Source organism: Helianthus annuus, chromosome 1 (assembly GCF_002127325.2).
Source record: "Helianthus annuus cultivar XRQ/B chromosome 1, HanXRQr2.0-SUNRISE, whole genome shotgun sequence".
In the NCBI taxonomy this organism is placed as follows: domain Eukaryota; kingdom Viridiplantae; phylum Streptophyta; class Magnoliopsida; order Asterales; family Asteraceae; genus Helianthus; species Helianthus annuus.
The window spans coordinates 26,074,493-26,101,305 of NC_035433.2; the positions used below are offsets into that span (position 1 = coordinate 26,074,493).

At 39.9% G+C, this 26,813-nt stretch overlaps 1 protein-coding gene across 2 annotated transcripts; it reads right to left on the reverse strand.

Moving 5' to 3' along the window:
• Positions 1-24,202: 24,202 nt before the first annotated feature.
• On the reverse strand, positions 24,203-25,820 carry LOC118482111. 2 transcript variants are annotated; one of them, XM_035977600.1, is made up of 2 exons: positions 25,286-25,820; positions 24,203-24,248 (listed from the first exon to the last, which is right to left on the reverse strand). In XM_035977600.1, the coding sequence occupies exons 1-2, from the start codon at positions 25,803-25,805 to the stop codon at positions 24,238-24,240; spliced, it is 531 nt and encodes a 176-aa protein (XP_035833493.1). In that variant the 5' UTR covers positions 25,806-25,820; the 3' UTR covers positions 24,203-24,237. The 2 variants fall into 2 exon arrangements, with proteins under 2 accessions (XP_035833493.1, XP_035833490.1); XM_035977597.1 differs by having other exon boundaries at positions 24,216-24,237.
• Between the last annotated feature and the right edge of the window lie 993 nt (positions 25,821-26,813).

Consider the following 26,813-nt stretch of genomic DNA (forward strand, 5'->3'; position numbering starts at 1 on the left):
GTAGGACCGAGGGACAGGAGCGGTAGATCTATCTTGGTGTAGCGAGCCCAGCCCCAGGCCAAACTAGAAACGGACCTCGGGGTGACTTTGTGCCCGACGCATAAATCCGCTAGGTTTGAGTCTCCCTACCTGCACTTCACACATATCAATGGCCTTGCAAACCATTGGTGATCTCAATTCCCTTATTTGCTACATACCAGGATTTTTATTCTTACAAAGGTTTATTTGCTCACTTACACATGAACTCGCTCAACATTATTGTTGATTTTTCAACTTACATGTATTTCAGGGAATTAAAGGATCTGGCGCGGTATGACACGTTTTCCCGCTGCACTAGTTACGAGGTCATCCGGGTTTACGGAATGTGACTCTTTCCAGGACAAGTCACAGTCCTTAAACTGTGTTTATGTTATGTTTGTGTTGTTGAACAATGTTTATGTCATTAGGATGTGTTTCCGTTAAGACAAGGTTTGTTGTATTTGGTTTTTAAAACTTAATTGAATGGATGATCTTGCATGGTTTTATTTTATATAGCTTTGTTATGGTTAAGCTATGGTATTAAGAAGTCACACCAAATTAACCACGCTTCTGCAAAGCCAGGGTGTGACAGCTTGGTATCAGAGCTCTGATCATAGCGAACTAGGATTCCTTCTCGAGTCTAGACTACGATCACTAGGGCTCTCACGAAAACATTTTTCTGCATACCACTTAAGTCCAGATCCAAAACGTTTTTATAAACAAAGTTGAGCACATTTTATTTATTTTTTTTAGGCTCAATCTTGGAGGCTGAGGCTCGGTCTTGGAGGCCGAGGCTCGATCTAAGAGATCGAGGTAGATGATAGAACAGTCTTAGAGGCTGGGAGAATTTGGCTAGTGAGACTAGGAAGAGCATGCTCAGTCTTGGAGGCTGAGGCTCGGTCTTGGAGGCCGAGGCTCGATCTAAGAGATCAAGGTAGATAGCTGGTGAGACTAGGAAGAGCAGTCTAAGAGGCTGGGAGAATTTGGCTAGTGGGACTAGGAATGTCAGTCTAGGAGACTGGGAGGCTAGTGGGACTAGGAGAATTATTTGATTGCTTACTTGGTGACTAATGTGTTTACCTGATTGTATGACTGATTATTTGTGCATATTTGTGTTTACAGACACATGGACTCGACCGGCACTGGTGACTCAGACACCACAGGCCCTAGACCTATAGTATCAGATGACCTAGAGTCTTCAGAGCGCGAGGTTCACATATCCGACGTTACTAGCACGGACGAGGATGGCTTTTAGCCCTTTGCATTACCTGATGGTGCTGATGAGCTCGCTGATGGCCCTTTGGCCGGGAACCTACCGCTAGTGGAGATCCCCGCTCCCGTACCACTTGCTTCATATCCTGCTTACGATTTGCTTCTCGACGCCGATGTTGATGGCGACGTCGATCTGTTTGATGATGAGCCCATAGAGGATGAGGTTCAGGGCGAGGCCCTTCTTGCTGCTGGTGATCTCTTGATGATCGCAGATGCTCTCGCCGAGGAGTCACCTGCTCACTCTCCGGTCCCAGACTCTTTCGAGTCTGTGGCTTCCGCACCTTCACACACTCAGAGTGCGCATCACTTTTCACACGGATCAGACCCAGATAGAGCGTCCTCTGTTGCCCCTGTTCCTAGCTTTGCCTTCGACCACGATTATGTGGAGGATTCCGATCCTGTCTTTCCTCCAGGATTCGACCTAGATCAGGATATAGAGTTTATACCTATGGATCAGCCTATGGAGGATCCAGTCGACCCAGTAGACCCAGTTGATCCCATCGACCCTGAGTTTGATTTGGAGATGGCCTTTGATGATCCCGAGCCTACCATGGCCCCTGAGCAGGTAGCCGCTCTAGACCCTGCGTTTGAGCATGACCCAGTTCATGCTGACGCACCCCTTATTGAGCCTGTCATTGCTGACCCACCTATTGATGATCACCCTGTGGATGCTCCGTTATTGGAGGGCGATCATATCATTGCCGCTGATCATGTTGATCCCCCACTTATTGCTGATGCACCTCTTGACCCTCTTGTTGCTCCCCCACCTGATCCCGTTCCACTGGAGCCCGAGCATGCACTATTCGCGACCCACATGGATCCACGAGATGAGCACGGCCAGCACGGGTGGATTCCTGCTGATGATGAGGTTCCACCTATTCCCCCTCAGATCACTGATACCCGTCACGTTGATACCTCCTTTTCATTCCCTCAGTTTGCACCTCCAGCGCGACCTGGAGAGGGTTCTTCGGCCCATCCTTTTGGACACGTGCCGATGTCTGTTCCCTTTACGCCACAGTTTTCACCTGTTTTACCCCCTGTTTCTCCATTTCATGTGGCACCTTTTGATCCAGCCAGGGAGCCGTTTCTCTGGTCATCACCACTTGTTATGCCACCGACTGACCCCTACCATCCTTTCCACATGGGGTACTCCATTGAGGATGTCTTGATGTCCTTTGTCGCGCAGCACGAGGCACACACGCAGCGCATTTAGGAGCTTGAGAGAGCCCAGCCGCCGCCGTGCGAGTGTCAGGGTCAGACCCACTCTCCTTTGCAGCCCTCTCGACCTTTACCACCGGATTATGCTGCACGCCTCTTTGCACTAGAGCAGCAGGTTGCCTCTTTCTTGCATACCCAGAGAGCCATGGAGGAGGACTGGCTCCAGTTGCGTCGTTTGTGTTACACTCACTTTCCCCCTCCTCCACCGCCATCTGTGTAGAGCTCTTCAGTGCCGTATGGGTAGACGTTGGTAAGAAGACGGCGATTGCTTTTGACTGCACAACATTTTTGGAGACTACATTTGATTCTGACTTTTGTTGACATGTATTTGTTGTATTGGCACTGATTTGATTTAGTTTTTGGACTGGGGTGAGGTAGTCCTTAGTCGATTGATGTTGTATGACACTGTGATGTACTTGTACACTTACTATGTGGTCTCGATATATGGCAATCGCAGTATTCTCATCATATTTGATGTTTGATTGATTATTTGTATTTTTATGACATGGGATGTTGTGTGAATGATATATTGATAACATGAGATGTTATGTACTATTACTATCATTATATACGTACGTTTTACTATGGCCTGACTGACGTAAACCCATCTTTTAGAAGATGCCGTCGAGACGTCAACAAACGCAGATGCCTACCAATCAGGCAGAACTCCAGCAAATCACCGCTGCTGCCATCGCACAATACGCCGCCTCTCAAGGAGGGACTAGTGGAAGCAACTCGGGCAACACTGGCAACAACAACAACAACCCACCTCATGGTAATACTAAGTCATTAAGACATACCATGACCTAATTGGATATCTATAGCAAAGATGCTAATGCCGTTCACATGTTATAATGTATGTGCAGGGTGCACCTACAAGCAGTTTTTAAACTGCAAGCCTGTCAACTTTGATGGCACAGGAGGTGCTGTCGCCTTTGTCCGTTGGGCTGAGAAAACTGAATCTGTTCTTCGCATGAGCAAATGCGCACTAGACCAGCAAGTCACCTATATCTCCGGGCTATTCTTGGATGGAGCCCTATCTTGGTGGAATTTGCAAGTACAGACACTTGGTGAAGCTGCTGCCTACGCGCTAACCTGGACCGAACTGAAGGAACTTATGCGCAAAAAGTACTGCTCTCGTGCGGAAATCCAAAGATTGGAAACTGAATTCTGGCATTTAAAGATGGAAGGTCCAAAGATCGCAGAATACGTTCAGAGGTTTCACGACCTGTCGCATGTGGTACCCTATATGGTCACTCTAGAGTTCAAGCATATTGAACGTTTCATTTGGGGATTAGCTCCTCAAATCATAAGCATGGTGACCTCCTCCGAGCCTGCGACAATTACTGAGGCGATTGATCTAAGCGTGGCTCTCACAGAGGAGGCTATTCGCCTGAACAAGTTCGATGATGCTGAGCCTAAGAAGAAAGAGACTCACGTCGAGTCATCAGGAGGTAACAAGCGGAAGTTCTCGAACTTCAAGCAAGGCACCAGTGGTGTTGTCAAGAAAGGAGAAACAAGCATACCAGCTCAGGTTACAGCTGGTAGTGGAAAGAAAGGAAAAGGATATATGGGCACCCAGCCCAAGTGTAATACCTGCCAACGACACCATTCTGGCCATTGTACTGTGAAAGTATGCAAAGCATGTGGAAAACCTGGCCACTTGAAGGATTCTTGTTGGGCCACTGTTGGCCAGGGAGGCCAAGGAGGATTCGAAAACAGAAATAATAACCGGGGCAGGAATGGAAACCGCCCACAAGGAAACAATGGAGGTAATGGGAATAGAGTCAACAATGCTAATCAAGCGGGCGCTGTGAATCGCAATCAAAGGAATAATCAAGCTGGTGGAAACGGGCAGAGACCCGGATACTTCAACTGTGGTGATCTTGGGCACTACAAGAGGAACTGCCCAGGGTTGAACCAAGCCCGTGGAAGGGTGTTTAATATTGAAGCGAGGGAGGCGCGCCAGGATCCAAATGTTGTTACTGGTACGTTCCCTGTAAACCAACGCTATGCATCCGTTTTATTTGATACTGGCGCCGATTATAGCTTCGTGTCGTTAGAGTTTAAGAATATGCTTGGTTTAGCCGCTAGTAAGTTAGATATTCCGTACTCAATCGAATTGGCTAATGGAAAGTTAGTAGAAGCCAATGAAGTTATCAGAGGTTGTGTGATCGGATTGGGAGAGCGTGAGTTTGCTCTGGATCTACTACCAGTCCAGTTGGGAAGCTTCGATGTGGTGGTAGGAATGGATTGGTTATCAGGCAACAAGGCAGAGATAGTTTGTCACGAAAAGGTCGTTCGTATCCCAACCGAAGATGGCGAGACAATTGTGGTTCACGGAGAGAAGCGTGATACGCCGTTAAGAATTATCAGCTGCCTGAAAGCGCGAAAGTGTTTGTAGAAGGGATGTGCTGCCTTCCTGGCACACATTGTAGATAAGAAAGCTGCAGAACCAAGGATCAAAGACATCCCTGTCGTGAGGGAATATCCAGAAGTCTTCCCATAGGACTTACCGGGACTGCCACCTCAAAGGCATGTAGAGTTTCACATCGATTTAGTTCCAGGCGCCGCACCTGTGGCTAAGACACCCTATAGACTTGCTCCGTCTGAGATGCAGGAACTGTCAACACAACTTCAAAAGTTGTTAGACAAGGGATTTATCTGACCAAGCTTCTCTCCTTGGGGAGCTCCAGTTTTGTTTGTCAAGAAGAAGGACGGTAGCTTTCGAATGTGCATTGACTACCGAGAGTTGAACAAGCAGACGATCAAGAATAGATACCATCTGCCAAGGATTGATGATCTATTCGACCAACTGCAAGGTTCAAGCTTTTACTCTAAGATCGATCTTCGATCTGGATACCATCAGTTAAGGATACAAGAGGAGAGTATCCCTAAGACAGCCTTCAGAACTCGATATGGGCACTACGAGTTCCTAGTTATGCCATTTGGGTTAACAAACGCACCTGCAGTCTTTATGGATTTGATGAATAGAGTTTGCAAACCGTACTTGGATAAGTTCGTGATTGTGTTCATTGATGACATCTTGATTTATTCAAAGACTAAGGCTGAGCACGAACAGCATTTAAGAGCCATTTTGGAGGTGCTGAAGAAAGAACAGTTGTACGCCAAGTTCTCTAAGTGCGAGTTTTGGCTACGAGAAGTCCAGTTCCTTGGACACGTGGTGAATGAATATGGAATCCACGTGGATCCAACCAAGATCGAAGCGATTAAGAATTGGGAAACGCCAAAGACGCCAACCGAGATTCGACAATTCTTGGGTTTGGCTGGCTATTATCGGAGGTTCATTGAGGATTTTTCCAAAATCGCTCAACCGTTGACGCTCCTCACGCAGAAAGATAAGAAGTTTGATTGGGGAATCAAACAGGAAGAAGCGTTCCAGATATTGAAGGATAAGCTCTGCAATGCGCCAATCTTAGCACTACCAGAAGGTACAGATGATTTTGTGGTATACTGCGACGCTTCGTGTCGAGGATTGGGTTGTGTGTTGATGCAACGCCAAAAGGTTATAGCTTACGCATCGCGCCAGCTGAAGGTACATGAAAAGAACTATACCACACATGATTTGGAACATGACGTTGGGTTGAGTTGTTAAATGATTACGACTGCGAGATAAAGTATCATCCAGGGAAGGCGAATGTGGTTGCCGATGCCCTAAGTCGAAAGGAGAGGATCAAGCCCATAAGGGTTAGGGCTTTAGAAATGATTATTCAAACCGATCTTTCCTTGCGCATTCGTGCCGCGCAGAAAGAAGCTCTCAAGGAAGGGAACCTTGAAGAAGAATGTCTCCGTGGGATGGAGAAGCTATTGTTACCAAACGAGGAAGGAACGTTATGTTTTGAGAAAAGGATTTGGGTTCCTCTGTTTGGTGGTTTAAGGAAGGTTATTTTCGATGAAGCTCACAAATCGCGGTACTCTATCCACCCAGGAGCGGATAAGATGTACCAAGATCTTAAGGACTATTATTGGTGGCCTAGGATGGAAGGCGATGTGGTTGTTTATGTGAGCAAGTGTTTAACATGCGCTAAGGTGAAAGCGGAATACCAGAAGCCTTCGGGACTTCTGCAACAAGCAAAGATTCCCAAGTGGAAATGGGAACAAATCTCAATGGATTTTGTTACAAAGCTGCTAAGAACGCCAAAAGGCCATGACACTATTTGGGTAATAGTGGATCGATTAACGAAGTCAGCGCACTTCTTACCTATCAGAGAAAAGGATAATACGAGCAAGTTGGCCGAAATTTACATGAGAGAGATTGTTACACGCCATGGAGTACCTCTCTCGATCATTTCCGACAAAGACGGAAGGTTCATATCAAGGATTTGGCAATCCTTCCAAGAAGCTTTTGGCTCGCAATTGAATATGAGCACCGCGTTTCACCCGCAGACCGACGGTCAAAGCGAGTGAACGATACAGACTTTGGAAGACATGTTGAGAGCGTGTGTTATGGATTTGGGCGGTAGCTGGGATAAGCATTTGCCACTGGTCGAATTTTCATACAACAACAGCTACCACACCAGTATTGGTGCCGCGCCATTCGAAGCTTTATATGGGCGCAAATGCAGATCACCGCTTTGTTGGTCTGACGCAGGTGATAGATAGTTGGTTGGTCCTGATGTGGTCCAGGAAACCACAGATAAGATTGCACAGATCCGAGATCGCATCAGTGCGGCTCGTGACCGTCAGAAAGCCTACGCGGATCGAAAAAGGAAACCTCTAGAGTTTGAGGTAGGTGATATGGTTTTGTTGAAAGTATCACCCTGGAAGGGTGTGGCACGCTTCGGGAAGCATGGAAAGTTGAATCCGCGGTATATAGGTCCGTTCAAAATCTTGGAAAGAATTGGGTCCGTAGCATACAAGCTGGACTTACCTGCTGAACTGAATGGTGTTCACGATACATTCCACGTATCCAATTTGAGGAAGAGTCCAACGCAAGATACCGTTGTCATTCCTACCGACGAAATTCATGTTGACGACACGCTCCACTTCGTTGAAGAACCCGTTGAGGTTACGGATTGGAAAGTGAACAAGACCCGCCGGAGCAGTATCAAGCTCGTCAAGGTTCGTTGGAATGCCAGACATGGTCCTGAATTCACCTGGGAGCGTGAGGACCGGATGAAAGAGAAATACCCCCACTTATTTCCCAAGAACCCTGCATATAGAAGCAGAACTTAAAATTTCGGGACGAATTTTTTTCTAACGGGGGGAGAATGTGACAACCCTCACTAAACCAGGTATCCGTACGACTTAATTAATAATTAATTACTGCTTAATTACTGTGCTTACTTGAACTTATGGATAAACTGCTACCTGAATGTTGATACATGTTCATACTTGCATCATACTCTATTTACCGTCACTATATTATTTACATGTTGAACCTGAGTGACAAACATGATGCACGAACGGATAACCTATTGAACATGCTGATAAAGCCAGCATCAGGCAGATACTGCCTCTGAGGCCTGTATGAGCCCAATATAGTTTACTACACCGATAGTGAGTGTAGGGATACAAGGGTTGTAGAACTGCGTCTCTAGGAATAAGTCACAATGACTGGATGTGCCTAAAACGTACACTAAGCACAAAATTCAGCACTTTAATTAACAATTCAGCTTTTAGCTAACTAATAAAGTGCCAAAACATGAGAAAAATATTACTAGACACTTTCCAAAGTGTCGGGAATAAGTTGTGTCACTAAAATTAATATTAACGACACTTTAAAGCTTTGTTTAACGCTTTAACGGATTACTATCCAACTGAACAACCGGACTATACCCGGAACATGAAAATATTACCATTAACATTATTTATCTTTTTCTGAGCCAGTTAGGGTCCCTGAATACCCTAACACCCACCATAAAGCACAACAACACTACTAACCGGGTTAATCACTTAACTAACTAAGATTAACCTAACTATATCTAACTAATTGGTTAGAAATGAACTAGCTACCCCCCCCCCTTTGGCCGAACTCGGTCACAATGTGACCCACACATGTACCATTTTGATTAAACAATTCTCATTTGTCCCATATCTAGTGGACATGAAAACCATTGGATCTTAACCTAAAATTTTTCCTATAAGATCAAGGGTTAACACACTAATCTTTCACTTCACATTTCACCACTCAAACACTCTCCCTCTCCTCTCAAGAAGCTCGGCCGAACACCCCCTCTCAATCCATCATATTTTCGAGTTTAGTTCATCACATTCCAACATCATTCAAGTGTTAAGGATCACCTACAAAGAGGCTTGGTGCAATCGGAAGGCGAAGGACCTCAACCCATTGCTTTTAACCTCTCATTTTGCGTCTAGATTCTTCCCTAACCTCGAGCTAGTAGTAAGTTGCTTGAATCACCTTCTCGAACTATTTTAAGATGGTTAAAATGATTTGTAACGGTTAAAACTCGTAATCTTACAAGTTGATGCATAAAAGTCCACTAAAAACACTAAAAATGATGGTTAAAAGCATGAATGTTGTGTAAATCTTGTAGTATTTGATTTGTGTAGTTAGTTGGACCCGATCTATGTTGTGGTAGCTCGGATCATCGTTTAACCCGGATTGGTCATGATCATGGATCATGACATAAGGTTGTTTTGGAAGTAACAAGGGTTAAAGGATGAACCTCTACCACACACGAATCATGAACTTGTGTAAAAACGATTTTGCTTGTGAAATAGTGTTTAAAACTAGTAGATCTACGAATCTACAAGCGATATTTTCAAAAGACCGAGTGTCAAAGAAACCATGTTTTCTAAAAACGGATCTTACATTAACAAGAATGATTTTTAGAACACACAAGTGTGTAAACACTTGTGTAGCACAAAGTTTCGACAAAATAACTATTTTTGTAAAAGTTGACGAGAAGTTGTAAAGACGGAATTTCTCTAAAAACGAGGTTTTTACGAAATCGGATTGCTTTATATAAAGATCCACTAAAAGTAATGGGATTTACTTCATAGTTTTGGAAAACTACAAGTTCATGTAATTTATGTGATTTACATATTTATTGACTAGTTTGTTGTTCTAAACATTGTTTGGTTGAATAAAGAAATTGTTGGGTTGATTTATAAAAGAAAATGATACGCTTGAAAGCATGGCCACCTCCAGTTACAAAGGAAACTCTGGCGAAATTTTTCCAAAAACCTAACACTTAGAATTATTTTCACTACAAGTGTTAGAAATACTTTTCGACTTGTTTTCAAATTATAAGTTTCGCCACGACTTTATTTACAAAATATCGGAGGTGGAATTTCACAAAAATAAAACTTGGTAAATATATATTTAGTATATATTTTTCATAAAGTCACTTGATATGTGTTTATGATTATTTTGTGAAGTGCACAAATATTATTTTTAGGGTAAAAATAATATTATCGTATGTTAACGAATCCAAAATAATACGAACGCCTCTACGATAAATATAGGAGTTACACCGGTAATTATTATTACCACTCGATCATTAAAACGTAACTTACGCATTATTAAGAAAATATGACTGAACGCGTATTTTGTCAAGGTATTATTTTGGGAAAATTTTATGTAATAGAAAATATAATATTTTTGAGAAGAATATTTATATTTTGTAGTTAGAAATAAAATATATTTTAAGTGAGACTTAATAATATATTTCGAACACACATGTATTAAATCCCCCATCCTTGGGAAGGAAAATGATTACCAAGTATATACAGAATGTAAACACGAAATAGTTGTCTAACTATTTCCCAAAAACTTAAACCATAAAGCTAAGGCACGGCCGTCCGTCTAATAGAGTTAGTACATGTAGGTCGTCGCACAGCTGCTTGATTTGGAGGTATACTTGGTAGAGACGCACCACTGTGAGTTCATGTCCCCCTTTTCTCTTAACTGTTTTCAGTTTTATAAACTGCGGGGGTGAAATACATGTTACTATGATTACAAGTACTTTATACATGGTATGGTTAGCGTAAGGAGGTTTACTACTTAGATCATGTGAGTGGGTAGGAGCAACATGAGGCCATTAGTCCTCATGGTAGGACCGAGGGACATGAGCGGTAGATCTATCTGGGTGTAGCGAGCCCAGCCCCAGGCCAAACTAGAAACGGACCTCGGGGTGACTTTGTGCCCGACGCATAAATCCGCTAGGTTTGAGTCTCCCTACTTGCACTTCACACATATCAATGGCCTTGCAAACCATTGGTGATCTCAATTCCCTTATTTGCTACTTACCAGGATTTTTATTCTTACAAAGATTTATTTACTCACTTACACATGAACTCGCTCAACATTATTGTTGATTTTTCAACTTACATGTATTTCAGGGAATTAAAGGATCTGGCGCGGTATGACACGTTTTCCCGCTGCACTAGTTACGAGGTCATCCGGGTTTAGGGAATGTGACTCTTTCCTGGACAAGTCACAGTCCTTAAACTGTGTTTATGTTATGTTTGTGTTGTTGAACAATGTTTATGTCATTAGGATGTGTTTCCGTTAAGACAAGGTTTGTTGTATTTGGTTTTTAAAACTTAATTGAATGGATGATCTTGCATGGTTTTATTTCATATAGCTTTGTTATGGTTAAGCTATGGTATTAACAAGTCACACCAAATTAACCACGCTTTCGCAAAGCCAGGGTGTGACAAAAAATTTAAAAAAAAATTAGAAAATTTGAAAAAGACAAAAACATTGAAAAAGCAAAAATGAGTTTTGTTAAGAAAAGAGGAAATTATATTACATCAGTGGACTATCATAGCATGCTAAAGAAATGAAATGTCAAATGTGATAAACGGTCTCACTAATGATGTGACGATAGGCTCAGCTAGACTAGTAGATTTGCGATAACGATACAAACTAAATGAAAAAGCCTAGTTCTAGTGGGAAACACGGTTTAAAGCATAGTACTTAGTTTTGTCCTTCTTGATTGTATGCCTAATGCAAAGAGCATGAAAACTGGTTAAATTTGTGAAGTTTCACAATTTTGCTGAAAAATCACTGTGATTGTGCATTTCATTTTGCAAAGATTTAAACTTGTTTTATTTCTTTATTTTGTTTAAGCATTGGACATCCTCTGCGTATACGTGAGTATCGACCTGGATGTTAGTGCCTAAACGTTCTGCTTTATTTTCTTTGGTGTTTCGTTTAAGCTTTGGATCACCTCTGCTTATACGGAAGTATCAACCTAGTGGTTAAAGCCTAAACAATTTCAACTTGTTTTTATTTTCTTATTTTGTTTAGATATTGGACTTTCTCTGCGTATACAAAAGTATCGACCTGATTGTTAATGTTTAAACATTCCACTTTGTTTTCGCACATATCATAGTTGATGAAAGTTTAAAGGCATTACTTGAGTTAGTGTATTGCATGATGAGGGGATATGCTGAGATCGTGGGGTCCATAAGAACTTAGTGCAAAATTAATATACCTTAACATATCGGTAAGCATTTCGAAAGTTTTTAGTTTGAGTTTAAGAGGACAATTATATCGTCAATTAACGTGAATCGTTTAGAACTTAAAATGTCTAAAAGCTTAACGGTGCTTGTGATGTGTCTCAAAAACTGATATGATCCTCTTACACAAACTCACAAAAATATGTCTGTACATAGTTTATTTCCCAAAATCCAAAAAGATTTTAGTGTGCTTTAGCGTGGAATTTTGAAAAATCCAAAAAGATTTTCGACAACTGATGTTGGAGGGCTGATATTCAAAATTCTAAGTGCTAAACAGGAAGAACAGAAGTTTGTTGGAAAGGAGAATTGTTTTTGAAATGGATAAATGGCTCATTAATTTGAAACCAATTTAATCATTTTAAATACAAGTGATAAGCATAAAGTCAAATCTTACTGTTGGTTAAAGTATATGCAGGTATGCGGCTAATGAAAGCCAGACTACAATCCCGATAGCTGAATCTAAGGGGGAGACTGAAGACAAGCTCAACGCAATGGGGAGTGTGCATTCAAGGAGCCAGATAACTATTTTGGAGGAGCTTGTATACGGAAAGCCAGGTGTCGATCCCAAAAGCACGGAAGCTTGACGAAAGGGGGAGCCTAAAGAAAGAGACTACCAAGAGGGAGAGCAAATGAAGCAAAAGACAGATCCACGGGGATTCTGTTCGAGAAAGAGAAAGACAAGAAGCTACGAGATTGACTGCGGCAATATCCAAGGGGGAGACTGTTAGTGCATTAATGTCTATTGCCTTCGTCAATCCGAGCCGTAGTGAGAAACTGAAGATAACGAGTCTTTAAAGTATTATATCTAGTCAAAAGGCAAGGTGGCAATCTTGTAATTAATGAAAAGTTTCATTAAAAGCCTTGGCCTATATATAGGGAGTTATAGTGTTAGTGTTAAGACTTTTGCTCATTTGGAATTAGAAAAGCTAAACTTAGAGAGAGAAACTCTAGAGAGAGAAAGTTCTCTCACGTGATCTTGCATTGTACACGTCATCTTTTTCAATAAAATCACGGTTCTAGTACGTTCTTGTGTGTTCGGTCACACACGTTCACGGATTCCGCACGTTGAACGTGTCGTTACGCAATCGTACGGCGTCAAAAACGGTCCTACAACACTTTCTTACCTCAGCGGTAAAAAGACCGAAGAGCAGACTAGAAGAGTCAGAGATGTTGAAGATCAGATCTTAAACCGTGACAAAATGTTAAAAGCTTCAAATGAATGATTAAAAGAATTAACTAAGAAAATCGAAAATGATAAAATTGACATAGAAAGAATTAGGAAAGAAAACGAAAAGTTAATTCATGAAATTCGTCAACTTTCAGAAAATTTTGAGAAGCTAAAATGAATGGTAAAAGATTTTGATGAAAGAAATGGTATAACAAACAAAGAAAATGAGCAACTGACAGGAGTACTCAGGTCAAAAGAAGAGCAAATCAACAAATTTTTGGATGAGATTGCTAAGTTGAAGCTTCAGTTTCAAGAAGCTAAGATTGAAAACGAACGCATCAATATAAAATTGAACAGTTACAACTCCGCAAGTTTTGTTCTTCAACATATCGTTCCTAAACCAATTGGAAAGAACAAAGCAGGCGAAGATGTATACTCGGATGGAACTGGGGTTAGGTATCATCAGGTTCCACCGCCAGTGTTAAATAATTTTTCAAAGAAAACATCTGGGCTGGTTAACGATGATGAAACACCTGAAGTTAAGCTTCCAAACACAATTGATGTCACATTCACTTCATCATTCGATGAAGATAGTGTCCAATCTGAAGTCGTTAAAAGTATGGTTGAAAGTGTTTTAAAATCTGAAAGTGACACTACAGAGGATGATGAATGCTTTTTGGACAAATATATTTCGAAATCAAAATCCAAAAACAACTTAAGTGAAGAACCCAATCTTGTGATGTACAAGATGATAGGATCTGATTAGTTGTATTCGGATCTTGAATTCCCACTGGAGAATGTGAATGTCGACAAATTGAAAGTTGTGTTCAAGTTGACTGAGAATTATGTGTCGGAAATCGAAGGTTTGAAACACTCTGAAAGACAGTTAAATTTTGAAAACGATAAATCTTACTATAAAAAACTTGTTGTACCACCGCGTTTTTATAACAACAAACAAAACAGATGGTTGGGTGGATATCAGGGTGTCACACCCCGACCACGTAAAACAACAAAACGTGGCGGAAACGTCGGGGAGTGTTGTAACAGAATCATTGTTTCACAACCATGGATTAAATAGTTTCGTTTTATTGAATAAAAGAACTCATTGTTTTAATACAATCAAATAAGTATAACTATTATCTTTCAAGTTTTAAAGTCGCTAAGGCACGAGTCCATCCTAAGTGTAGCATATATCATCAGTCATCACAAAGCAGCACCCGAAACATGTGTAAAAATAGGTACGTCAGCATAAAAAAGCCTGTGAGATACATAGGTTTTATTGATTTAGAATTCATGACTTATAAGTTTAAAGAAAAGGTTTTAATAAAGGTAGTCATGATCCTTGTAAAATGCTTTTGTTTTGTAAATCATATAAAAATCGATAAGAAAATAGTTGATATAAAAAAAAAGATGTATAAATAAATAATTAGGTAAAAATGAGTTTGTATGTATGTATGTATATATATATATATATATATTGTTGAAAAACAATATTTTGATAAAAAGGTTCATAGTATATTTGAAAATATACCTTGGATTTAAGAAAGTCAAATAAGTAATATATTAAAATATATTTTAGTTCCAAAATCGTTAACCCAAGTGTACTAAATAACGGCACGGTATGTAATGTGATGAAAACACTTATATATAAGAAATACCAGCGGCGTATCTACCATGTTTTCATCATATTACACCCGTCCCATTATCTAAACACTAACCAAAACCCAATTGTAAAACAGATAGTATATTAAATATACTTTAGTTGTTAAAAATAATAAATTTTCAGTTGTATATCAAAAGTATACTTTGGATTGACAAATAACATATTAAACTATGTTTTTTTTGAAAATAACATATTAAAACTATGCTTTGGATTAGGAAAATAACATATCAAACTATGTTTTAATGATTAATAAAATATATGTTGGTTTTTGTACAATATTCCATATGAGAGCATATCAAACTATACTTTTGGGAGTATAACTTAATATACAAAAATAATGTGATTTAAGAATTCATTCAGACCTAGTGCATCAAAATACACCTTTGAGACTATAGAAATACCACAAAGGCAATCCCTATTTGGATGGAGCAACAAATTGGTTTCAGACATTCCATGACAATAGGAATGGGGTGTCAAATCCTATAGCGCTATATCATACTACCAACCAGTCTGGTGAACAAAAATATGTATTATTCCAACAATTAATTTTATAATCTTTGAAAAATCAGTGTTTAAACCATAGATAGTCATTTAGTTTGTCAGAAGATAATTTCTAACATGTATAATCAATTATACTTTGAAATCATGAAAATAACAGATAGATACACATGCTTCCCCCAAAACAGTTGAAAACAGTAAAAGAGGGGACTATGTACTCACTTGAGAGTGATTAGGAGTCTTGAACAACTACCAAGCAAGCTAGAAGGAGCACGGAATCAAACGACACCTAATATTGATAACTACATAAATAAACCGGACCTAAATCGGGAGATCGGATAGTATGAGGTCTCGTGAACCAGATGGGCATGGGAACTCATATGATATGGTCTAACAAGGCCTACATACTAAAATGAAACCTATCCTAAGTGCTTTCGACCTATTATGATCCATTAAGGTAGCTTACGCTACTTTAACGCGTCGCGCGCGCAATGCGCGTTTGAGACGTCTAACTAGCCCTATGACAAGTATTATATGCCAAAACATGTTTAAATATGTTACATAATTAGTTATGTGACAAAAATTTAGGTTACATATGCTTAATTACCAATTATGTATGAAAAGGGCATTTTGGTAATTTACCTTAGGCATATAAACTACTTATCATACAACTACTTAAACTAGGTGACCATAAGGTATAACCTCGGAAGGTTATTCCCTAAGCAACTATGGTCACTAAACATGTTTGGTCGGATCCTAATGATCGACCAAACGGGTCGTGTTCGAAAGTCTAAGCGGGTGTTTAGTCCGCTTGACTTACGACACTACACAAGCACTAAACTAAAAGTGACGAGCTAAACATATCGAAACATGTTTAACAAAGTTAGAAAACAGGTTTGGTATCAAAACAAACGGTTTTGATACCTATAAGTAGCTTGGTTACAAAATACGCGAGAATACGCATTTTGACCGAAGCTACGACTCGTCACTGAGCCTAGGTAACGTGGTAATAAGTAGGTATAGTCACTAGGGACTATGACCATCATGATTACACTCACATTATGAAGTTCAAACGAACTTCGCGTTGACCATGAACTGGTCAAAGCAGAAAGTCAAACGCAGTTTGACTTTAGCGATAAAACGAAAGAAAAGAACGAAAGAATACTTACCACGGGTCCAAGAATGGAAGCTTTGATCCGAATATTCTCAAGTATGAAGTGATAACACATCAACTTAGAGAACAAATTCAGATCAAAGGTGTGGGTTTGTGTCACACCCCGAAATTATCAGAGCTGGCGTGACTGGACTGGTATCTTCATTGCACAGCGGAAGCAAATGGTTAAGACTTCTAAACAGTGAACGCCGATAAGTACTCGAATTCCCATGGGTTCTCCTATTCCAACCGTTCCATAGTTTTGAAAATTCAACCTGAGAAAGAACATGCGAAAAAGTCAACATAAAGTTGAGCGAGTTCATAGTTTGTTTTGAAAAAGATTTAAAATAAATCTTTTTGATAACCGGTTTTAAAGTTGTTGAGAAAATATAGTAAAATTATTTTCTTGGCATGATATATGAAAATCTGTGAGGCTAGCCCACCAGAGTCTTTGTGCATTGCACGAGAGAGAATGGGCCGAGCCCAAACAAACCTTTGTAAGCAGGATCAGCGTGTCCTCTTACTTAGGTATAGTTTGAAAAACGTTACCAAAGTTTGTAAATCCATGTATTTGTGAGTTTACTTCAAATGAATCTTAAAAACATTTGAAAATCTGAGTATTAAAAGCTGGTATGTAAGCGTCTATGAACAGATCATTAATGTTTTGCAAGGACATTAATATATGTGGCGACATAGGAAGCACTCAACCCTAGCGGATTTCCCCCGGTCCACCCGGTTAGAACAACAAAAGCACTACATGGGCCACACAAGGACCCAAGAGTGGGGCTCGCTACACCCGATAGATCTACCACTTTTGCCCTCGGTCTTATACAAGATTAATGGCACTTAAGAGAGATTACTATTCGCTCACCTGATCTAACAGTTCATTCCCTAGCTTAACCATACCCTAGTTAACGTATAATGTGAGAGTTATTCATGTCCTTGGGCCTCTGCCCATGTCCTTGGGCCTTTGCCCACGTCATTCGTGTTATTAAAACTCATGCATGTTTCGAAAAACACTAATGTTTTTATAAACCGGTATGTTTAGCATAATCTTTTCGTAAACCATTTGAGTTTGTTAAAATCATGTCGCAAAATGGTTTATAAATATGCAATATTCATTTATCGAAACCTTGTGTGATTTTGCAAAACTTGCATGTCTTTCCACCCCCGAAAACATTTTATAAAAATGTAAAACAGTAAAAAGTGGGGGTTATGAACTCACCTTGAGATTCCTGTGCAAAGCTAGCTTAGTGTGATTCCGTAGTGTCATTCCACGAATGTGATGTAGCTAGCGTGCATCTATAGTATTCCTAACAGGGAATAACTTATCAGTTTCTAGTTTAAAGACGTAGTTAAACTACGTGTCCGAGCTCTACCGAGTCGTTAACTAAACGACTCTAAGGTGGTGTTATCTTGACTTAGATTTACCAATCTATGGTTGTTTGATCCCGTTTATAATCGGGATAATAAACGACTTAGTTTTCCGAAAGATTTAGGATATATATTTATATATGTAAATATAAATACTTACGAAGTTGTGCTAGTAGTCGCGAATAGAAGGCGTATATGAAATAGTAACACGACTACTCTTAGTTTTCGTAAGGTGTAAGCACATATAATATATATACTTGTTATCAACGAACTCGGTTAGTAAGTTGTTATAATTGTGCGATAAGTGTCGTGTTCGGTTAGATGTTTGAAACGAATAAGCATTATAAGAGTATTCGAAGTCCCGACACTCGAAATAAATATAAATATAAATAATTATATTTATGTTACATATTTTCCGAATACTAGACTTTTGAAATACGATTTCCGAATCGTTGACATTAGGAATAAATATAAGACATTATATTTATTTTATAAATTATAATTTTCGACGTTTGAAATAAATATAACTAATTATATTTATTTTATAAAAGTGTTAGAGTTTCAATATGTTTTCGTTGACTTGTAATCCACTTTTGTCGAAACGTTATAAACGCGTTTTGTAAGTCGTAAAGCGTCGCCAAAATAAATATACTCTTATATTTATTTTATAAAAATACCTCAATCTCGTTAGACGTCGCTTATATAACATAATTATGTTTGAAACTTCGGATTTTTTTGACGAAAAACGGACAGAGTTTCCTCTGTTTTTAGGATAACCTCGACATCCAATGTGCCGATATTTTAAAATAAATCGCTACAATAATTCAATCAAACAATATGTGTATATGATTTTCGCCAAAATACGCCAAAAATTAAACGTATATAATAACTAAATAAAGGATGGTTCGAGCTCGGTCGCGTAAGCTAAAAATCTACGAATCTTTATATAAAGTTTAACGCATTGTTAAAACTTTACCGGGTCATGAGTTGACCGCCTTTGACCCGACAGTTGACTGTCGTTGACTAAAGTTTGACCAGTTGACGTGTTGACCCGAAACCCGAACCGAAACCAGTTGACCCATTCGAACCAGTCTTGAACCATAACCGAAACGAGTTGAACCGTAATCGAATCGGGGCTGACTTGTTGACCCGAGTTGACTAGTTTGACTATTGTTGACCAGCATTGACCAGTCAACCCGCTGCGTTCACTGGTGTGACTTTGTCGACCGAATAGTACCCAAACCAAAACGGATCTGAGCATGAACCGCGTAGAACCAAACACGAACCAAAACAAGTCGAGTTGAAACATAACTGAATTAAACCCAACCTGCTGAGCCGAGATATCTTTTTTACTGTCCTTGACCGAACCCACGTCTGACCCGTAGCTTAACCGAGACCCAACGTTGACAGCAGTTGACTGAACCTGAGCCGGTTGAGCCAAACCAAACCCCGAGCTACCTGAACCATCTATCATCGCTGCCACTGCCGCTGTGTCTTGTCGGCCGCCACCACCATCACCACCGTCTGTCCGCCGTCGCCATGCTTAACCAACTCCGCCGCCGTAAACGGCGGCTCTGTCGCCGACCACGTCGCCGGAGATGTCAGCTGCCAGAGCAGGTGAGAGGAGACGAGAGGGAGAGTAACCAGGGGGGGTAATCCCGTCTTTCTGATCTACTGCCATTGCCGCCGTGTGCCGCCACCACCAAGAGTGGTGGTGGCCGATCGTCTTCTCCGTCGAAGCTAAGTGAGAGACGAGAGGGTGAGTGTGTGGGTGTCTAGGATTTCCTTTGTGAAATAGAGAAGAAATAAGGTGTCTGTGTTTTCAAAATGGGGATAGGGTTTGTAAGGATGTTGATGGTGATGGAGTTCTTCCTATTCTTGTGTAGATGATGATATTCTAAAAAGGATCAGACATAATTTGTCTGTGTGTAGAGTTATGAAGAAGATAAGATGCAAGGGTGTGAATGAGGGAAAATAAAAGTGGTGTCGGCTGTGAAAATGAGGGGATCATAGGGTTTATTCCTTATTTATATGTAGGTTTTGCTTAGTGGGCTTGGGCCCAAGGCCCACAAGCCCGATCCCCGTGTTTTTAGTGGCCCGTCAGCATAAACGAACCCGTTTTCCAAACCCGAGCTCTGCGAAATGTCGTAAATCAAAATTTTAGTATCAAATTAGGAAAAATCAAAGTCGGTAGTCGCGTTTGGCGCATTTGTTTGTCGTTTACGATAATAGTCGCGTAAATTCGCGTCGTTGCCGTTTTGAACCGTTTTTCGATCCAGTCTCGACTTCGGTTATTAAATTTTAATTACAAAACTAAATGTATCATAAAATTTCAGTTTTAAAGGTAATACTCGTGTCCGATGCCTCCGTTTCATTGTCGGTGCGTTTCCCTCAGCCGCGTTTTTCGTTCACGTTTGCGTTTTATGTCATTCGGAAGGATAATATTTTGCAAAACCACATTCATAACTATAAGTTATACGTATAAACTTCGTATTTTTCGGCATTGTCAGTAGTTTGTACGGTGTTAGTTCGTTATCGCTTAATATTCGGTAGATTTCAAGAAAATCCTCCTATGTGCATTGCAACGTCTGATCAGCGTTCCTAGGCATACCAAGAGCCTAATTAAGTTAACTCGTGCCTTAAAAACTACTTATTATCAGCTTAAAGGTTTGTTAATCACGTAATTAGAAGCCGTTAATTACCGGTTGTCACATTCTCCCCCTGTTACAGAAATTTCGTCCTCGAAATTTAGTCTATGTTATCTCTTCAGAGTTTTGCCATTCACAGGTAAGTCCGAATAATAACAAAGTGAATGGTCGCGTAATCGAATCAAAACCTATTCAGATCACGTGAATGTAAGGATACTTTGCATCAATAAGAACTAAATGGTTCAACTGAGTTTGTTCCAGAAATCGATGCTAAGTGAACGAAGTGTCGTGATACTATCACCAATGTGACTATGTTTACAGGGGTCCAACAAAAGAGAAATATCGACCAATAGAATTTCAAATGGACGTTCACAATATGCAAATCAATATTTGAAACAATTGAATTTACTAACAAGGAAAAATGTGTTGGTTGTTGTATGATTGAAACTCAGAATCAATAAGCTCAAGTGGATATAATCATGAAATGATTTGTCAACTATTGAACCAATAAATGAATAACATCAACGGGTTGACATTATTGAGTTGCAAGGATACACCGAAATGAAATACAACCGAACCTGGTGTATCATTGTCTTAATACATAGTTGCATTAAGACTACTTAAATGATGTGTCAAACGAAAGGCATATATAGTTTTGCATGAGATGGCTGATCGTGATTAGCATGAGCGACGAGTTTATACCGACACCACAAGGTGTCGTAGTGAATGAAATAATTCAACAATAGCGGTGACTGAACAAGCATCACCGTGTTTTGAAATCAAGTGAGAGATTCAACGAAGTAAATCTGAATGTCTGTTTCAAACAATTCTCATAGGATTTTCAATTGAAAATGAAACAAATAAATAATGTTTTTCGATCGAAAATGGAAGAGCAATAAATATCACAAAATGTTCGATCGATTCTGAAAGAATCACTAGGAGGTACACCGAAATATGACATAAATTTATGTACCATGATCTTAACACACGATTGTATTAAGATTGCTTTAAAATGAATGACCAACGATGTGGATTTAATATCAATAAATAAATAATTAAATCCGTACATGAGGTGAGCAACGAGGTTAGCGCAAGCTTCAAACTTGTGAAAAAACGCCACCACAAGGTGATCGTGATCAAAGAAACGATTCAATAAAGTCAAATACCAAACAAGCATGTTATAGTTCAAAACAAATGAAGTGCTTGTTGGGATTATTTCGAATATGATGGCTTCAATCCATCATATGGAATCTTAAATTGAATATGTATTACGAGCAAGTTCAATCAATTGAACTTGGTTGAAACATTAACCAACAATGAATTCATGTATCAATAAAAAGTTTCGACATGGCCACAACGAAAAAAAATAACCATGTATGCCATTCAAAAGAAAATGAGTTTTCCAAGAAACTATCGACTCGATATCAAAGAGTCAACGCTTCGCAATAATGTGGGTCATTTAAATCACAATGCAAAGATCAAGTATAGCGAATCAATATTGAACGTTGATATAGCAACAATTTCGAGTGAAGCCACATGCGTAACGAACAACGCATGTGTAACATATGAATTTGTCAAGAATGAAGCAATTAAGTGTTCGTTATCATGAAATAAAATCTTCGTGATGCAATGGCCATTAGGGGGAGTAGAAATGTAAAAATTCTACTCACTAGATGCAAAAGTCAGAATTTCAATAGAAGAAATTTAAGGACTTTACCTGGAATTTCATTTGATGATCGGTTGTTAGATGACATTACCATGGAATGTCGAACATTGTATAATTGCCATAAATGAAATAGGGGGGATGCGAAGACGCGTGACTTCTTTTGCAGCGCTAACCATTGTGAGTCTCTTCGGACTAAGTATTGACTGTTGTGAAATCTTGTTTTAATGTACCTCAGCGTGACTCGTTTCATTTGCAGGATCACGTGGCAAAGTACCGCATTTTTGTTGTTGTTTCTCCCGCTGACGGGATTAGCATCATTGTTGTCGTGACCATTTGTGGTTTCCCCAAGGCCTTGCCTCGAAAGTCATGTGTGATGTACTCCGACGTCCGCTGACGTATAGTTTAAGTTTCTTGTATACTTGTGCACTAGCGTTTCGTTCCGAGTAGAATGTGATGTGTTCCAACATCCATTGACGTGTCATTTGAGGTTCATATATTCTTGTGCACTAGCGTTTTGTTCCACGTAGGTTACCTACTCGGGTAAGTAAGATAGCATAGACGACATAATATAATGGCGCTTACCCAAGTTGTTAGTCACAGTTTCTAAGTGAGTACCTTTAATGAGTTTCAACATAAGTTTTCCAAAGGTCCTAAATGCATGTTATCCCAAACTCTCAAAGTTTTGCTTAAGGTATGAATCTGTTTCGTGAACCCTGTATCAACACAACACTTGTGTTTGTTTAAAACCAAAATTGTTGACTCATTGTTTTCGGCAACGGTTGGAACCCATATTCGAGTCCTAGGCGTTCTGTATGTGCTCAAAGTCTTAATAGTCTAAGTCCCAGAGAAAGATGAGGTTAGAGCCTAGGTATCTCTATAGAAACCTAATTCGCTGAAACCTATAGCTCTGATACCAATCTGTCACACCCCTAAATTATCAGAGCTGGCGTGACTGGACTGGTATCTTCATTGCACAGCGGAAGCAAATGGTTAAGACTTCTAAACAGTGAACGCCGATAAGTACTCGAATTCCCATGGGTTCTCCTATTCCAACCGTTCCATAGTTTTGAAAATGCAACCTGAGAAAGAACATGCGAAAAAGTCAACATAAAGTTGAGCGAGTTCATAGTTTGTTTTGAAAAAGATTTAAAATAAATCTTTTTGATAACCGGTTTTAAAGTTGTTGAGAAAATATAGTAAAATTATTTTCTTGGCATGATATATGAAAATCTGTGAGGCTAGCCCACCAGAGTCTTTGTGCATTGCACGAGAGAGAATGGGCCGAGCCCAAACAAACCTTTGTAAGCAGGATCAGCGTGTCCTCTTACTTAGGTATAGTTTGAAAAACGTTACCAAAGTTTGTAAATCCATGTATTTGTGAGTTTACTTCAAATGAATCTTAAAAACATTTGAAAATCTGAGTATTAAAAGCTGGTATGTAAGCGTCTATGAACAGATCATTAATGTTTTGCAAGGACATTAATATATGTGGCGACATAGGAAGCACTCAACCCTAGCGGATTTCCCCCGGTCCACCCGGTTAGAACAACAAAAGCACTACATGGGCCACACAAGGACCCAAGAGTGGGGCTCGCTACACCCGATAGATCTACCACTTTTGCCCTCGGTCTTATACAAGATTAATGGCACTTAAGAGAGATTACTATTCGCTCACCTGATCTAACAGTTCATTCCCTAGCTTAACCATACCCTAGTTAACGTATAATGTGAGAGTTATTCATGTCCTTGGGCCTCTGCCCATGTCCTTGGGCCTTTGCCCACGTCATTCGTGTTATTAAAACTCATGCATGTTTCGAAAAACACTAATGTTTTTATAAACCGGTATGTTTAGCATAATCTTTTCGTAAACCATTTGAGTTTGTTAAAATCATGTCGCAAAATGGTTTATAAATATGCAATATTCATTTATCGAAACCTTGTGTGATTTTGCAAAACTTGCATGTCTTTCCACCCCCGAAAACATTTTATAAAAATGTAAAACAGTAAAAAGTGGGGGTTATGAACTCACCTTGAGATTCCTGTGCAAAGCTAGCTTAGTGTGATTCCGTAGTGTCATTCCACGAATGTGATGTAGCTAGCGTGCATCTATAGTATTCCTAACAGGGAATAACTTATCAGTTTCTAGTTTAAAGACGTAGTTAAACTACGTGTCCGAGCTCTACCGAGTCGTTAACTAAACGACTCTAAGGTGGTGTTATCTTGACTTAGATTTACCAATCTATGGTTGTTTGATCCCGTTTATAATCGGGATAATAAACGACTTAGTTTTCCGAAAGATTTAGGATATATATTTATATATGTAAATATAAATACTTACGAAGTTGTGCTAGTAGTCGCGAATAGAAGGCGTATATGAAATAGTAACACGACTACTCTTAGTTTTCGTAAGGTGTAAGCATATATAATATATATACTTGTTATCAACGAACTCGGTTAGTAAGTTGTTATAATTGTGCGATAAGTGTCGTGTTCGGTTAGATGTTTGAAACGAATAAGCATTATAAGAGTATTCGAAGTCCCGACACTCGAAATAAATATAAATATAAATAATTATATTTATGTTACATATTTTCCGAATACTAGACTTTTGAAATACGATTTCCGAATCGTTGACATTAGGAATAAATATAAGACATTATATTTATTTTATAAATTATAATTTTCGACGTTTGAAATAAATATAACTAATTATATTTATTTTATAAAAGTGTTAGAGTTTCAATATGTTTTCGTTGACTTGTAATCCACTTTTGTCGAAACGTTATAAACGCGTTTTGTAAGTCGTAAAGCGTCGCCAAAATAAATATACTCTTATATTTATTTTATAAAAATACCTCAATCTCGTTAGACGTCGCTTATATAACATAATTATGTTTGAAACTTCGGATTTTTTTGACGAAAAACGGACAGAGTTTCCTCTGTTTTTAGGATAACCTCGACATCCAATGTGCCGATATTTTAAATCAAAACGCAACAATAATTCAATCAAACAATATGTGTATATGATTTTCGCCAAAATACGCCAAAAATTAAACGTATATAATAACTAAATAAAGGATGGTTCGAGCTCGGTCGCGTAAGCTAAAAATCTACGAATCTTTATATAAAGTTTAACGCATTGTTAAAACTTTACCGGGTCCTGAGTTGACCGCCTTTGACCCGACAGTTGACTGTCGTTGACTAAAGTTTGACCAGTTGACGTGTTGACCCGAAACCCGAACCGAAACCAGTTGACCCATTCGAACCAGTCTTGAACCATAACCGAAACGAGTTGAACCGTAATCGAATCGGGGCTGACTTGTTGACCCGAGTTGACTAGTTTGACTGTTGTTGACCGGGCGTTGACTGAGCGTTGACCAGCATTGACCAGTCAACCCGCTGCGTTCACTGGTGTGACTTTGTCGACCGAATAGTACCCAAACCAAAACGGATCTGAGCATGAACCGCGTAGAACCAAACACGAACCAAAACAAGTCGAGTTGAAACATAACTGAATTAAACCCAACCTGCTGAGCCGAGATATCTTTTTGACTGTCCTTGACCGAACCCACGTCTGACCCGTAGCTTAACCGAGACCCGACGTTGACAGCAGTTGACTGAACCTGAGCCGGTTGAGCCAAACCAAACCCCGAGCTACCTGAACCATCTATCATCGCTGCCACTGCCGCTGTGTCTTGTCGGCCGCCACCACCATCACCACCGTCTGTCCGCCGTCGCCATGCTTAACCAACTCCGCCGCCGTAAACGGCGGCTCTGTCGCCGACCACGTCGCCGGAGATGTCAGCTGCCAGAGCAGGTGAGAGGAGACGAGAGGGAGAGTAACCAGGGGGGGTAATCCCGTCTTTCTGATCTACTGCCATTGCCGCCGTGTGCCGCCACCACCAAGAGTGGTGGTGGCCGATCGTCTTCTCCGTCGAAGCTAAGTGAGAGACGAGAGGGTGAGTGTGTGGGTGTCTAGGATTTCCTTTGTGAAATAGAGAAGAAATAAGGTGTCTGTGTTTTCAAAATGGGGATAGGGTTTGTAAGGATGTTGATGGTGATGGAGTTCTTCCTATTCTTGTGTAGATGATGATATTCTAAAAAGGATCAGACATAATTTGTCTGTGTGTAGAGTTATGAAGAAGATAAGATGCAGGGGTGTGAATGAGGGAAAATAAAAGTGGTGTCGGCTGTGAAAATGAGGGGATCATAGGGTTTATTCCTTATTTATATGTAGGTTTTGCTTAGGGGGCTTGGGCCCAAGGCCCACAAGCCCGATCCCCGTGTTTTTAGTGGCCCGTCAGCATAAACGAACCCGTTTTCCAAACCCGAGCTCTGCGAAATGTCGTAAAACAAAATTTTAGTATCAAATTAGGAAAAATCAAAGTCGGTAGTCGCGTTTGGCGCATTTGTTTGTCGTTTACGATAATAGTCGCGTAAATTCGCGTCGTTGCCGTTTTGAACCGTTTTTCGATCCAGTCTCGACTTCGGTTATTAAATACAAAACTAAATGTATCATAAAATTTCAGTTTTAAAGGTAATACTCGTGTCCGATGCCTCCGTTTCATTGTCGGTGCGTTTCCCTCAGCCACGTTTTTCGTTCACGTTTGCGTTTTATGTCATTCGGAAGGATAATATTTTGCAAAACCACATTCAACATTCATAACTATAAGTTATACGTA